Source organism: Prionailurus viverrinus, chromosome A2 (genome assembly GCF_022837055.1).
Source record: "Prionailurus viverrinus isolate Anna chromosome A2, UM_Priviv_1.0, whole genome shotgun sequence".
Lineage (NCBI taxonomy): Eukaryota > Metazoa > Chordata > Mammalia > Carnivora > Felidae > Prionailurus > Prionailurus viverrinus.
In genome coordinates this window covers 13709699-13725828 of record NC_062562.1, presented here as the reverse complement: position 1 = coordinate 13725828, position 16130 = coordinate 13709699, and the positions used below count along the sequence as shown (strand labels likewise).

The 16130-nt window shown below is 47.6% G+C and overlaps 1 protein-coding gene across 2 annotated transcripts in view; it reads left to right on the top strand.

Moving 5' to 3' along the window:
- The window catches only part of SUGP1 (SURP and G-patch domain containing 1), a 32535-nt gene that overhangs the window by 2585 nt on the left and 13820 nt on the right, over positions 1-16130 (top strand). Inside the window, exons 3-7 of one of the 2 annotated variants that reach the window (XM_047833026.1) lie at positions 4488-4588; positions 6304-6504; positions 8622-8733; positions 9058-9158; positions 10044-10167. In XM_047833026.1, coding sequence (XP_047688982.1) covers positions 4488-4588; positions 6304-6504; positions 8622-8733; positions 9058-9158; positions 10044-10167 — 639 coding nt within the window. Of the gene's footprint in view, positions 1-4487; positions 4589-6303; positions 6505-8609; positions 8734-9057; positions 9159-10043; positions 10168-16130 lie in introns of both variants that reach the window. The other variant, XM_047833017.1, reaches the window with a different exon arrangement.

Sequence of the window (16130 nt, the reverse complement as noted above, 5' to 3'; positions counted from 1 at the left end):
CTGGACCTGGCCACAGCCTGATGATGCAAGGAGTGACACAGATGCTCTTTCAGGAGGTTCAGGTGGCAAGAGAGAAATGAGGGGTATGTGGGAGCTCAGAGATGGCCTGCCTGTATTCACCAGTTATTTAGTGCTGAGCAGCTGTGGCCTTGGGGCCAGAGATGTAGCACAGAGCAAAGACCCAAACTCCATCTCTATCCTTATGGGACTCATGGTCTACTAATAAAAGGAGTGCCAGTTCTACCCCCAGAGCTGCCAGTGGCTAACATGAGGTAGTGTGTTCCCTGGTGCAGCGGCCACCGTAGGGGCCCAGAAGAGGCTCTTCTGTGTTCTCAGAGCCAGCCTGTTGAGGAAGTAGGGAAAGGCCTGTCTGGCAGAAGGCAGGAAGGGAAGAGAGCCCTTGTGTGTCAGGTGGCTAAGCTGTTGCACCAAAGGAATTGTTTCAGAGCCAAGCAGGGGGTAGATCAGGCAACGTTCCCTCCTGCCTTTCCTGAGAAATGTTGAGGGCTCCCAAGAGTTTTGAGCAGGGGTGATGTGATCAGGATGACAGGATCTAAGAATTTCAGTCTGGAGATCGATAATCAGAGAGGCAGGCCCCTTCCTCTGGGGTGTGAAGCATGGAACATATTAAACCCTCTCCAGAGCTAGCCCAGCTCCCCTCCCACCTTTTCTAAGCATTTGTGGCATCTCCTTGAGGGCAGAACTTAGACCTTATTGTTTCTTTTTTTAAGTTGATTTATTTATTTTGAGAGAGCATCTGTGTGCATGAGCAGGGAGGGGCAGAGAGGGAGAGAGAGAATCCCATGCAGGCTCCGCGCTGCCAGCACAGAGCCCAACATGGGGCTCCATCTCACAATCTGTGAGACCATGATCTGAGCCGAAACCAAGAGTTAGATGCTTAACCACCTGAGCCACCTATGCACCCCTAGACCATATTCTTATGGGAACCCAGAGCCTGGGGTCTCTGAGGAACTCATGAATGTGGAGACTAGATATGGAGTGATTTGTAAGTCAGTGGGCTTGTGGGCTCTTGCCCTAGAGTTATGGAAGGACTTGTACCAGGATGGGAAAGACCTGTAGGAATGCTTTCAAGAGATCCCAGAATCAGCTGGATCCTAACACCAGGATCAGACAGCTGAAGGGGAGCATCACGTGGGTGGGTGCATAATACAGGTAGCTTTGGAAATAAAGTTAATTTCTTTGTTGTAAAAGCATAGAACAACAAGTTTTAGAATTTCTCACTGAAGGGGTGCCTGGGTGGCTCAGTCGATTTAGCATCCAACTCTTGATTTCGGCTCAGATCGTGATCTCATGTTTTGTGAGTTTGAGCCCCGTGTCAGGCTCCACACTGACAGTGCGGAGCCTGCTTGGGATTTTCCCTCTCTCTCTGCCCCTCCCCTGCTTGCTGTCTATATTGCACTCTCTCTCAAAATAAATAAATAAACGTTTAAAAAACAATAGAATTTCTCACTGGAGAAATAAGAAATATTCAAGTTGCTTCAAGACATCTACTTTGCTATAGTCCCCTCCCATGTCTTTGCTTTGTTTCACAAAGTTGTGATCAATTTTATTTGCCACTTCCCCCTCACCTTTTTTTTTTTTTTTAATATTTTTTAACGTTTATTTATTTTTGAGACAGGGAGAGACAGAGCATGAACAGGGGAGGGTCAGAGAGAGGGAGACACAGAATATGAAGCAGGCTCCAGGCTCTGAGCTGTCAGCACAGAGCCCAACGCGGGGCTCGAACTCACAGACGGTGAGATCGTGACCTGAGCCGAAGTCGGACACTTAACCGACTGAGCCACCCAGGCGCACCCCCCCAACTTTTTAAAAGAAAAGCTTTTCCTTGCATTACAACTCTTTAGAACCATCGTAGTTTTTAAGGTTTATTCTTGAGATGTAATTAGTATGCCATAAAATTGATCTTTGAAATTGTACAATTTAGTGATTCTTTAGTATATTCACAGCATCATGCAGTCATCACTACTCTCTAGTTCTGGAACATTTGTATCACCCCAAAAGGAAATGCAGTGCCCCTTTGCAGTTACTCCTTATTTCCCCAGCTCTTAATTTACTGTCTTTGTGGATTAAGCTATTGTAGACATTTCATATAACATTTGGTGTTTTGTGTTGGCTTCTTTCATTGGACATAATGCTGTCAAGGTTCATCACTTTTTAGTATGCGTCAGGACGTCATTGCTTTTTATGGCCAAATAATATTCTGTTGTATGGATGGAACATGTTTTGTTTATCTGTTCTTTAAGAGCCAGCATTAAAAAAAATTTTTTAATGTTCATTTTTGAAAGACAGAGACAGCACGAGCAGGGGTGGGGCAGAGAGAGGGGGTACACAGAATCTGAAGCAGGCTTCAGGATCTGAGCTGTCAGCACAGAGCCCGATGCGGGGCTTGAGCCCACGAACCACAAGATCATGACCTGAGTCGAAGTTGGATGCTTAACCAACTGAGCCACCCAGGCACCCGTAAGAGCCAGCATTTTTAACGGCATAATATCCCTTACCATCTGTTAATAAGTGGGATTCATTTGCTGTCTTGCTGCTGCCCTGAGGTGTTTTCTTGTCTTTCTTTGTCCCCACTTTCTTTCCCTCCCTCTTGAGGGAGGTAACAGTATGAGCACAAGGGCTGCCAAAGGCTCTGCTTGTTTAATGCTAAAGCTAGTTATCTGCAGATCCTCCTTTGTGTTTAAAAAAAAAAAAAAAATTATGCAGGGTAGATATTCTGGAAAATAAAGGAGAGGAAAACAAGGCAAAACCAAAATCAGTCATAACCCTGCAACCCACAGACAGTGCTGGTTGCATTTTGATGGATTTTTCTAATAATTTTTAACTCAAATACTTATGTTTTTAAATTCAAATATTTTTTTATATAAATAGGGCCATACAATAGTTGTTTCATATCCTTCTTTTTTTGTTTTTCACTTAATGTGCTTTATTGCTTTGTTTCTGAAATTTTAGCTTTTCAGGGCTCCTTCATCTGCAGCCCTATGGAAGTCTTATAATGTATTTAACCAGTGCTTTTTGTGATGAGGGTGTTTCCATTTTTAGTTTGTTATAACATTTCTAGAAGAATAAAACTTAATTTTAAAGGAAAAAGGCTAGATCTATGGGCTCAATAAGCTTTTACCAATTATTGGATGGAGTAAGGTGGGACCTTGACAGCAGTATATACAAGGAATTTCTGAGATTTGGGCAAGATTGTATGTTACAGCAGAAAATGGAAGAATAGGATATATACTATGATTGTAGCCTTATTTCCTTCTATTTCAAAGAAAAATACCGAAGAGTTAGCAGTGGCTGTTCTGAGGGGAAAAACTTTCAGATTTTTCCCTTTGATTTCTATTTCTATATGTTCCTGATTGCTCCATAATAAACATCTATTGCTTTTATCAGGGAAAATGGATTTGAATTTAAATATTTTTTTTTTATTTAACTTTTTTTTTTTTTTTTTTTGAGACAGAGAGAGACAGCATGAACAGGGGAGGGTCAGAGAGAGGGAGACACAGAATCTGAAACAGGCTCCAGGCTCCGAGCTGTCAGCACAGAGCCCGACGCGGGGCTCGAACTCATGGACCGCGAGATCATGACCTGAGCCGAAGTCGGATGCTTAACTGACCGAGCCACCCAGGCGCCCCTTAAATATTTTTTTGAGGGAGGGAGAGAGAGAGAGAGAGGGAGGGGGAGAGGGAGGGGGAGAGGGAGAGGGAGGGAGAGAGACACGGAATCTGAAGCAGGCTCCAGGCTCTGAGCTGTCAGCACAGAGCCCGACGTGGGGCTCAAACTCACGGACTGTAAGATCATGACCCGAGCTGAAGTTGGAAGCTTAACCAACTGAGCCACCCACCCAGGCGCCCCAAGATTTGAATTAAACATTTGGGTCCCTGGGTTTGCTTTAGTGCTGACTTGTTGAAAATACATGTTTAAATATACTTTTTGCAAACAAAAAAGAGTGTAAAAATAATAAGAGTATAATATTCCCCTTTAGTTCTTCCACCAAGAGATTGCTTTGGGTGTTGTGCTGTGCACCTGTGATACCCACAGAAGCGCTGGCTGGCCCAGGCCCAGAACTGCAGTCACACATGGACGCAGACACACAGGCCCTGCCTTAGAAATCTCTGTTGTCTGGCAGGAGAGACAGACGTAGGAGCCAATAAGCAGCCCAGCTAATTAGTTGCCAAGTACGACAGGTGCTGTGCAGGAGGATCAGGTGCTTTTAAGCTGTTTTGTTGGAGATACCGTTTGAACCTGTAGGGTCAATATTGCAGGTAGAGATAACATCGATATAGGTAGTATTGCCTTGACCAGAATAAGAGTGTTCCATCTTACAATGAAGGCTGCTCTCAGTAGTTCCCAGACATTTTTGGGAGCAGGTTTTGGGTCCCATTAGGTGAGAATGCTGGGGGGAACGGGCGAGGCAGGCCCCTGCCTTTCCTCTTGTGGCTCACTTTCTTTGTCCTCTGTCTCGGGTCTAGAATTGCGAATGCACACAACTCTTCTGTTTCCAACAAGTTTGCTAATGATGGCAGCTTCCTGCAGCAGTTTCTGAAGTTGCAGAAGGCACAAACTAGCACAGGTGAGTGCGGTCTCCCCCAGCCTGTGTCTCCCCCTGTTGGGGCTCACTCTGCCAGCTCTTTCCCCTTGGAGGTCTCTGGGCGTCTCAGAAACAGCAGGTCCCACCTCAGACTTCTTCCTCTCATCCCGCATTCATTGAGGACTTTCATTCTCGTTCTTATAGTAAATGCCCAGGGGAGAGCATAGACCCAGCCTTCAAAGTGCTTGCCCCATAGGAGCAGAGACAAATAAGCCAGGTTTCAGTCGGTGGGGGTGGGGGACCCTGACTAAACATGGCCCAGGTGTTGGGGAATGTCATTGAAAAGATGTGCCTGTGAGCTGGATCCTGGCACTCCAGAGGCTTCTCAGTCTCTCCCCTATACTTGAAATGTGGGGCTTCCTTGTCTTCCCCGCTCCCAGAGGCTACTCTAAGCACATAGCCTTGAGATAGGATGTGGTATTTTTTTTTTTTTTTTTTTTTTAATTTTTTTTTTTTCAACGTTTATTTATTTTTGGGACAGAGAGAGACAGAGCATGAACGGGGGAGGGGCAGAGAGAGAGGGAGACACAGAATCCGAAACAGGCTCCAGGCTCTGAGCCATCAGCCCAGAGCCTGACGCGGGGCTCGAACTCACGGACCGTGAGATTGTGACCTGGCTGAAGTCGGATGCTTAACCGACTGTGCCACCCAGGCGCCCCTAGGATGTGGTATTGAGAACACCTGCATGGTATATGTGACTGAACCCATTTAAGGCCTTTTTTTTTTTTTTAATACAAACTTTCAAGATTTGGTGGGTGGGTGTGGGGATCCATTCATTTTGCTGCCACCTAAGACAAGCCTCATGTAAGTTTCTGTTGCTTATTACAGTTGTTACCCACCAACCTGGAGTGGCCTGCCTCTTTCTTTGGTCTTTCCTTGCCCTCTGAGTTCAAGGACCAATTTCAGATTATACCAGGGAAGCTCCCTGGAGGGTTATAAACCCAACACCAGGACTGTGGGGCCACAGTGTGGTTTAGAGCAGCAGCTCAGATGTGAGGGATGGGACCCTTATCCATTGGGGGAGGGGGGGAACCTGGCCCACAGGAGCTCCATGAGACACGTGAGGTATGAGTATCCCTTGCTGTAGGGAGCCCACCCATGTCTGTGGTTGTGCGATTTACTGATCAGCTTACTTTTAATGTAAGAACGTTTCTGACCAAACAAAACACCATCAATCTTTGTCAGGTTTTCTAGGAGACAGCTGAGAAAATTAACCTAAAGTCAAATTCACCCACAGAGAGGGAGGAAAGACTGTATCAGTCCTTCACCGCAGGCCCTCAGGCCAGGAGTTGTGTTTGAAAAGCCCTGAATAGGCTGTCATCAGCTTGCCACTGACAATGAGAGGGAGTGGTTATAAGCCAGGTGTGGGGATTCAGGTCTTATCCAGAAGAGCTGGCACATCCCTGGGCTTTGAGTGCAGGTGTTAGGGAGGCTTCTGCCAGAGCTGCTGCCTGCAGAGCCCAGCCTATCTTCTTCAGGCTGGGTGACCGTGACAAGTCGTTCCTCTCTGAGCCTTAGTGTCCTCTTATATAAAATGAAGATGGCATCCTCAATGAGCTCCCACCCCCTACCAGTTGCCATGCTGGAAGCCAAGGACCCAGCCCCATTTAATGCATTTGTGGCATACGTTTAGGTGGGAAGACAGGGAATTGTGTACCACAGACCTTGAGCATGAGTATCTTTCCTTCCATCCCAAGATGCCCCACCCAGCACGCCCAGTGCCCCCACTCGAGTACTCCCGCGCCCCGGCAAGAGGCCTCCTCTCATCAGCAGCCCACCAGGCCAGGTGAAGAACTACGTGCATGCCAAGCAGCTACCTGTGGCCAGCCGCCCAAGCGTCTTCCAGTCTCCTGATGAGGATGAGGAGGAAGACTACGAGCAGTGGCTAGAGATCAAAGGTGAGGTGCAGGGGCTGCCACCTTCCTTCCAGTACTGCTCCTCCAGCTCCGTGGGTGCGACCCACAGCCAGCGAAGAAAGTGTGGCTGGGGGTGGGGGGCCTCCAGGCTGAGCTGAGGGCCAGAGTGGGGCCCTCCATGGTTAGGGGGAATGAAGAAAGAACGTGGGAAGAAGTGAGAGGGAAGTGTGGAGGTGCTCTAGACTGTGGACTTTGTCTTGGGAGCCATAGGAACCATCCTCCGCTCATGTAGGCTGGTCTCCAACCAGGGCAGGGACATTCTCCGAGGAGCGCTTGCTTGTGTCTGTCCTTGTCCAACATGAGAGGAGGAGCTTCCATGGCTCCCTAGCCTGGGTGCACACTTTCTGAGCCCTCTTAGAACCAGAGGTGCCTCTTCCCATTGTGGATTATTGTGCTTACCAGTTTGGGCCAGAGGTACAGGCCCACGTGTTGGAGGGCATGCTCTCCTGCCCTGGGGAAGGATGATCATTTTTCTTGGAAAGCCAGTCCACGCCCTGTTGTGTAGGAGGGTGGAAGGTGGTGGCAGCAGAGCTCCTACTGTGTCTAACTCCATCTACATTCAGAATAAGGTCTCAGTGCCATCTGAGCCATGAGGATGCCTGCACCACCTCTGCCCCAGACTGGTTGGTGCAGTCATATCACCCTGACAGTGAGGACAGATTGAAGTAACTATATAGTTATGCTGTGATAGCCTTTAGACTTGTTACCCTGGATGAGGGTGCTGGCTTCTGGCCATGCATCTGAGTAGGTCAGTGGCCAACCTCGCACCGTAGAGTATCTCTCAGGATGGAGCCAGGGAGGGTGCTTTTCCTGAGGCATCCTAGCGGCTCTGAGAGTGCTCTGATGGGAAGTGCTGCTTCACAAGAGGCAGTGTCTCAAGGTCCTTGAGGCCTATTGTGGCCTGCTGTTGATGCGGCCCCAGAAAAGCACCTTTGCCTATAAATGGCAAGCAGGTCATCACCAGGCACTCAGGAAGAGGGTAAGGCTGGGGGAAAGGTGGGTACAGAATGTCCCTGTGACCTCTTAAGGATCCTCCTCAAGCCACAGGTCCCTGACCCCTATCCCTCAGTTTCTTGGCAGCTGAAGCAACAAAGGGAATAAGATTGGCTGCAGGTTCAGTGTCTAGCCCTCTTGCCAAGAGCAGGGAACATTGCTAGGCACTGGCAGTGAGAGATTTCTCCTGGGAGTTCTCATAAAAGGGACGTGAGCATAAATGGGCTGACAGATGCCTCATGAACAGGCCAGCAATGAGATACAAAAGCAAGTTCCACGTGGATCAAAGGCGGGGAGGCTAATACAAATATTAAGAAATATTTTTATAGCTCTGTTCACTGAAAAGGCCCTGAGGTAATGATTAAGCCTGTTGCAGTGAGCGCCTCTGGCACCCAGATGGTGGTCTGGAAACACACTTTCTCCCTCGTGGAAACCAGGACTTCTTGGAGAAATGGCTGGTTCTAGGTTTGGTCAGGAAGTGTATGAGATGATCCTGGAGCACCCTATCCCAGCAGATAGCGAGAAGGCCGTCAGAGACTCCTGGGGTCAGGCCCAAAGACCTCAGGAGCCAGCTTGAAGAGGCTCTACCAGCCAAGAGGGGACAGTTGAGCTTCTGCGATGACATTAATTGCAATGGATTGAAACCCACCTGATACATTTAAATCAATGGATTGAAACTCTTGATGTGTTTAAGTCAGAGTTTGTAACGATACTTTAAAAAGGAATTTGTCATCTTTGAATGGTGACAGGAAACAAATTTGTTAAACTGAACACTGGTCAATAAAAGAATTGAGCATTTCAGAAAAAAGGGGGAGACTGGCTATGTTTTCTGATGTCTCCCTCCCAGTTTGGGGATCTGCTTGGTCTCTGGGAGGCTCACACCCTTCTCTCCCACCCAGTGTCTTTCACAAAGATTGTTTAGACTGACACCCCCCTCATCACAGTGCTATGTGCTTGGACCCAGGACACCCGACAACCTCCCGCATTTCACCCTCTTCTCCCCCACCCCTCTGTCGTTGTGGTCCATAGAGAGAGTGTGCCTGTTGACTGTGAGGTGTGTGAGTTGAACCCCAGTACTGACAGCCTCCTTAAAGTTTCACCCCCAGAGGGAGCCGAGACTCGGAAAGTGATAGAGAAATTGGCCCGCTTTGTGGCAGAAGGAGGCCCCGAGTTAGAAAAAGTAGCTATGGAGAACTACAAGGATAACCCGGCGTTTTCGTAAGTATTTCTGGGAGGGGAAGGCCACCGCTACTTAATGTTCTTGTCACACAGTAATGTGTATTCTTGTAAAACCCTACTGGTTACTAAGGCTGGTCGGGGCCGGGTGCTTGCTCGCACGGGCCAGATGCTGTTCCGAGTTTCTGAGTGCTAACTCATGTCGGAGGTTGCAGGGGCTCCGGTGTGGTGCGGAGACTTAGTCTTGGGCCCCATCAAGGTGTCTCTGCTCACCAGCTTGCTTTGCACAACATTCTTCAGAAGCTACTTGGGTCACCCCATCCCCACTGCTCATCTTCCTCTCTGTTTTGCAAAACTTCTCTCCAGGTTTTTGCATGATAAGAATAGCAGGGAATTCCTCTACTACAGAAAGAAGGTGGCTGAGATAAGAAAGGAAGCGCAGAAGTTGCAGGCAGCCTTTCAGAAAGGTAAGTGGGTGGAGGATGTGGGAGGTTCTGGGGAGGTGTGTGGACAAAGCACACCCCATGTGGAATCGGGGTTCCTGGAGGCTTGCCGTACATGGGGTGGTGCCAATGGCCCAGTTCTGTGCCCTCTCAGGTGGCCAGGGCATTGCCTTCCCCACCAGTGGTCTGAGGTGGGAAAGAGTCTGAGGGCCAAGGGCAAGGTCATTATTATGTTTTGGAGCTCAGCTCTGTGTTTTTAAAGGGGGTAGGAGGGAGGAGTGCTTGCTTGTTGGTTCTTGGTCATTTAAGTATAAATGAGCTCCTGCCTGTCTGGCACGGAGGACCTAGAGATAAATGTAGTGCCTGACACTTGGGGAGGGAGGCAGTGAGCTCCTGGTGGAATGAGTATCGGGGAGGGGGAGATGCTAGCTGGTCTCCAGCTGTCAAGAAGTAAAAGCCCCGTCAGATTATGGTAAGTGGCAGGGGCATCGATGTTTAGGCCAAACACAGGCCACAGAGGTAGGTACGGTGTGTTTTTTTGTCACCTAAGGCCCTCTGCCCTGACCTCCCCAGGAAAGGAAGGCCAGGCCCACTCCCTTGTGAGACCTGGATGGGCAACCCCTGGGAGAAAGACTGAGGTGGGGCTCCCATATCCCCTCTGGCCTGGATCCAGACCTTCACTCACATTCTGTTCTGTGATCTGTGGGGCGGGAAGGGGCAGGGTGCGGGGTGGGATGTTGTAATATTAACTCTGGTATTTGGTCCCAGTGTAGTAATCTGATTCCCATTTGCCTGTTTTTCTTTGCATTGTTCCTAAAATAAACCCCTCTTGTTGCCCATGGGGTTCTTAGCAGAAATTAGGCTGTTGGGTGTGGTGAGTTGAGCTCAGTACTGACAGCCTGCTTAAAGTTTCACCCCCAGAGGATGAAGAGGCCAAGAACCTTGCAGAAAAGTTGGCCAGGTTCATAGCAGACGGGGGTCCAGAAGTGGAAACCATCGCTCTCCAGAACAACCGCGAGAACCAGGCATTCAGGTAAGGGGGGTACTAAATAGGGAGGTGACCCATCCATACACGTTGATCACAGCACCCCCTCCACCCCCCAACCCCCATGGGCTCAACGTGCCAGAGTCCCACGGTCAGAAGGTGGCAGGGTTGGGTCCAACTCTGACCCTTGAACCCAGCTCTGCCACCCCATGGTCAACTACTTGTCAGAGCTCAAATCATCTCTGAGGCAGGCGTGCAGGGCCTTTGGGGTCTTGTGTTTTCCACATGCCTTATAGAGAAAGTCTCTGGTGCTTGCCAGGCTCCCTTTGTTACAGAGATGGCAGCCCTAGGCTAAGAGTAAGCCAGGCTCTTGGGCAGAGAGCCAGGCTCTTTCCGTTTTTGACTTTGTACTTTTATGGGATCAGACGTTGACAGTGAAGGAATGTGAGGAAAGTGGGAATGTGGTGCCTTAGGCTGTGTGAAGCGGGAACCCTCAGCCTGTGTGCAGGCTCCACGGAAGGTGTGGGACAAGCAGCCTGACTTCCCTGCTGTCTCCAGCCACGCAGCCACATCCCATCCCCTCAGGCTGGGTCTGTGTGTACCTGTGCATTCTTTGGGTGGGTTCTGCACTTCCTCCTTTCTAGGGGAGGTTCCTTGGTGGCAGGTTGTTGGAGTGGGGGGGGTTGGGAAGTCACTGCTGCTAGGTAGGGACCAGCAGGGGCTTATGAGGTGGATGCTGAACTCAGTGTGGAGGTGTTGCACCCATGAGGATGTTCTTGGCCATAAATAACATAGGTTCCAACTCAGAAAGTGAAGAGATATGATGGCATGTGTAACAAAAAGTCCAGGAGCAACAGTCTGGGCTAGTTGATTTAGTGGCTGGGCACTCAGGACAAAGGGAAGCAGGAGTGAAGCAGCAGAGATGCAGGTACTCTGCCATAGCGGTTGGGAGTGCAGGTGAGTGTCTGTGTGCGGTGCAGGTGGGCCTTGGAGCCAAGCAGGGCTCACGTGTTCACTGAGCACCTTTGGAAGGTCCACATAGAGCGTGATGGGGTGAACTGTGCCTCCAAGGTCGCTGGCCACAGTTGTGGAGGGTGCTTAGACATGCCAGGCCAAAGCACACAGGCAGAGGAGGAACATCAGGAAGTGGGGCTGATAGAACCTTGCAGGCTAGTGGAGGGGAGGGCCATGGCTCAGTTACTCGGTGGACCAGAGCATGGAGAAGGCTGCTGGGGAGTTCAGGTATCCCTGCATGCTGTACCTGGGCCGTGGTACCCTGGTGGGGGCCGTGGGGTGTTTGGGTCTGGAGTTCAAGAGAGGGGTCTGCCTAACCTAAAGACCCCCCTGAGATCTCCTGACATTATTGTGATACCAGCTGTCACTCTGCAGCATTGACTTAATAGTCTACTTAAAAGTCTCTGTACCCTTTTTTGTTTTTTAAGCCTCATTTACCTAAGGAGGTTTATTTAAGAAAGATACTTAGTTTACCATCGCTCATCATAAGAGCTGACCGTGAGAATCTACAGCAGGCAAAGTGAGCACGGTTGTGGATTTCTGTCAAGGCTGCAAGCCCAAGCCCTCTCCTTGGTCAGAGGGGTCCAGGGCCCGGCAGCACTGGCCAGACCTTTCCTCTGGGGTCAGAGCTGACAGATGCCCTTAGCGCATGCAGCTCTGGTTCCTCTGTGCTTCATTGGTGTTTGCCCAACTCGTTGGGTTTTACTGTGGTGGAGGCCAGAGGGAAGAAGGGGGCAACCAGGGCAAGGGCAGAACCTAGAGTGCCCGGTGGGGAAGTAGCTGAAGGTGAGCAGTGTGATCTGTTTAATCTTCGCATGGAATCAAGTGTGAGGCATCTTCTTTCACCTCCAAATCTAACAGGAGCAGCTCATGTATTTGCCTCTCCTGGCCCTTCCCTGCCCTCCTGATTCCTCGTGTGGGCCAGGCACACACCAGCAAGCTCTGTGTTGTGGGAAACATATCTGTAACAACTGCTCATCTATAAAGAAGCTGGAAACACCCATTCCTTTGACCAGTCATGCCACTTCTGAGATGCTGCCCCAGAAATAATGTTAAGTACATTCTCATCCATAGTCTTAAAAAATGAGTAACACGTTAATGTCCAGCCTCAGTGGGCTAAATTCTTAATAACTGCATCTCCTCAGTGGAATCGCGGCCATCAGAAGGCACGTGGGTGAAGGTTGTAGCAGCGAGCACAGCATCCACCACAAGCCATGTGCCACTCTAACCTGTCACCCAGGTGAGCCACGTTGTTCTTTTCAAAGCCCTGTTACTGGCCTCTCCCAAGGGAGGAAATAGGCAAGGAGACCAGTGGGAGGATGTGCTTTCACCACCACTCCATGCCTTTTTAACAGGAAAGCCTTATGTGTCAAGTTAAAAAACCTTTTAAATCAGAATATAGAAAATAGAGGGGCGCCTGGGTGGCTAAGTCTGTTAAGCGTCCGACTTTGGCTCGGGTCATGATCTCACGGTTCGTAGGTTCGAGCCCTGCATTGGGGCTGACAGGTCAGAGCCTGGAGCTTGCTTGCTTCAGATTCTGTGTCTTTCTCTCTTTGCCCCTCCCCAACTCATGCTCTTTCTCACTCTCAAAAATAAATAAACATTAAAAAAAAAAAAAACATAGAGGGGGCGCCTGGGTGGCGCAGTCGGTTAAGCATCCGACTTCAGCCAGGTCACGATCTCGCGGTCCGGGAGTTCGAGCCCCGCGTCGGGCTCTGGGCTGATGGCTCGGAGCCTGGAGCCTGTTTCCGATTCTGTGTCTCCCTCTCTCTCTGCCCCTCCCCCGTTCATGCTCTGTCTCTCTCTGTCCCAAAAATAAATAAACGTTGAAAAAAAAAAATTAAAAAAAAAAAAAAAAAAAAAACATAGAAAGTAGAATCACGGCACCATTCAGATAAATCTACAGTGAGAAGAAAGACTGGAACGAAAGACACCAACATGTTGTTTGATTCACCCAGGGGCAGGTTCGCTCCTACCCAAGGGAATCTTTGCTATACAATCCCCTGCACTCTTGACTGGAGCCCAGGTCAAATGGCGGCTGTTAACTCTACCATCACCACAGACAGACCCACAGGGAGCTCTTGGATGCTGCCTCTGGGGGCAACTTGGAGGAGACTCAGTGCAAACCAGCAGCTGAGGCCAAGTTGGGGCCTGTGAGCCTAGAGAAAACCTACCCTGTCAGGAGCTTCCCACCTGCACCAGTAAGCAAATCCCACAGGTCAGCTTTTCTTAGAGGAACCAAATAGCTTTAAATCTATATCATAGCCTTTCTGGTGCCAAGCATCTTTTTGAAATCCAGCCAACTGTTCTTCTGAAAAAGTTTTTGCTTTTTTGTCTCTTAATTTTTTTTAAGATGTCATTGTTTTAGAGTATCTTTAGGTTCACAGCAAAATTGAAGGGAAGGCACGGAGATTTCTCATATGTTCCTGCACATGCACGGCTTCCCCTCTTATCAACATTTCCCGCCAGAGTTATCTATTTATTTATTTTTATTATTTTATTTATTTTGAGAGAGAAAGAGACCATGCGCGCTGGGAAGGGACTGAGAGAGAGGAAGAAAAATCCCAAGCAGGCTGTGTGCTTTTGGCACTGAGCCCGACACAGGGCTCGATCTCACAAACTTTGAGGCCATCTGAGCTGAAATCAAGAGTCGGACGTTCAACCGAGTAACCCAGGTGCCCCTGGAGTAGTACATTTATTACAATTGACAAACCTGTATTGATATCACCCAAAGTCCATAGTCTCCATTAGGGTTCACTCTTGGTGTTATACATTCTGTGAATTTAGACAAATGTACAATGACCTGTATCCGTCATTATGGTGTCATACAGAGTATTTTCATTGCCCTGATATCAGCCATGTTCTGCCTATTTATCCCCTCTTCCTCCTGGCAACCACTAATCTTTTTACTGACTCCATAGTTTGTCCTTTTCAAAATGTTATAATAATTGGAGTTGTATGTAGTCTTCTCAGATAGTCTTCCTTTACTTAGTAACATGCATTTAAGATTTAGTCCTCCGTGGTTTTGTATGGCTTGACAGTTCATTTCTTTTTACCACTGAGTAATATTCCACTGTCTGGATGTACCACAGTTTGTTTGTCCATTCAGCTACTGCAGGACATCTTGGTTGCTTCCAAGTTTTGGTAATTGTGAAGAACGCTGCTGTAAACATCTGTGTGCAGGTTTTTGGGTGGACATAAGTTTTCAACTCTTGGGTAAATACCAAGAAACGTGATTGCTAGAGTGTATGGTATGTTTGATTTTGTGGGAAACTGCCAAACTGTCTTCCAGAGTGGCTGTATCGTTTGCATTTTTCCCAGCAGTGAGTGAGAGTTCCTGTTGCTCCACATGCTTGCCAACATTTGATGTTCCCAGTGTTTTGGATTTGGGCCATTCTAATAATGTGTAGTGGTCTCTGAGTGTTTTTTAATTTGCATTTCCCTGATGACCTAGGATGCAGAACATCTTTTCATATGCTTATTTGCCCTCTGTATATGTCCTTTGGTGAAGTGTCTGTTAAAATTATTGGCCCGTTTTTTTTAACTGGGTTGTTTTCTTATTGGGTTTTTTTTCTTAATGTTTATTTTTGGGGCGCCTGGGTGGCTTAGTCGGTTGAGCGTCTGACTTTGGCTCAGGTCATGATCTCACGGTTCGTGGGTTCAAGCCCCGTGTCGGGCTCTGTGCTGACAGCTCGGAGCCTGGAGCCTGTTTCGGATTCTGTCTCCCTCCCTCTCTGCCCCTCTCCAGCTTGCGCTCTGTCTCTCAAAAATAAACATCTAAAAAAAAAAAAAATGTTTAGTTTTGAGAGAGAGCACAAGCAGGGGAGGGGCGAGAGAGAGGGAGACACAGAAAACGAAGCAGGCTCCAGGCTCTGAGCTTTCAGTGCAAAGCCCAATGCGGAACTTGAACTCACAAACTGAGATCATGATCTGAGCCAAAGTTGGATGCTTAACCAACTGAGGTACCCGAGCGCCCCAGTTTTCTTATTGTGAGTTGTAAGAGTTCTTTATATAATTTGTCTCATAGTCCTTTAACAGATGTGTCTTTTGCGAGTATTGTCTCCCAGTCAATGGTGTATCTTCTCTTGATAACTGTCTTTTGCAGAGCAGAAGTTTTAATGAAGTCCAGCTTATGAATTTCTTTCATGATTATGACTTTAGCATATTTAAAAAGTCATTGCCATCCTTGAGGTCATCTAGGTTTTTGCCTATATTATCTTCTAGGGGTTTTATAGCCTTACATCATAAGTCTATGATCCATTTTTAGTTAATTTTTGTGAAGGGTATGAGGTCTGTCTAGATGCATTTTATTTTGGGCTTTTTTTTTTTTTTTTTTTTTTTTTTTTTTGCATGTGGATGTCCAATTCCTCAGTATCATTTGTTGAAAAGAATGTCATTGCCTCATTGGACTGTCTTTGCTCCTTTGTCAAAGATCAGTTGACCATGTTTATATGGGTTTATTTCTGGGCCCTTCTTCATCTGTTCTGTTGATCTATTTGTCTGTTGTTTCACTGATACCACACTGCCTTGATATGACAGTAAGCCTTTAGGTCTGGTAGTGTCAGTTTTCCAACTTTGTTCTTGTTACAATATTGTGTTGGATATTCTGGGTCTTTTGTCTCCATCTAAGCTTTAGAATCAATTTGTCAATACCTACAAAATAACTTGTTGGGATTTGGACTCAGATTGTATCGAACCTATAAATCAAATTGGAAAGAACTAATATTTTGACGATACTGAGTCAAGGAATATGTCTCCACTTATTTAGTTCTTTGAATTCATTCATCAGAGTTTTCTAGTTTTCATCATATAGAATTTGTACATATTTTGTAGACTTACACTTAAGTACTTCATTTTTTTTGTGTACTAATGTAAGTGGTATTGTGCTTTTAATTTCAAATCCACTTGTTCATTGCTGGTGTATAGGAAAGCACCAGCTTTGTATATTAACCTTGTATCCTGCAGCCTTATTACAATTACTTATTCTTGGAGTTTTA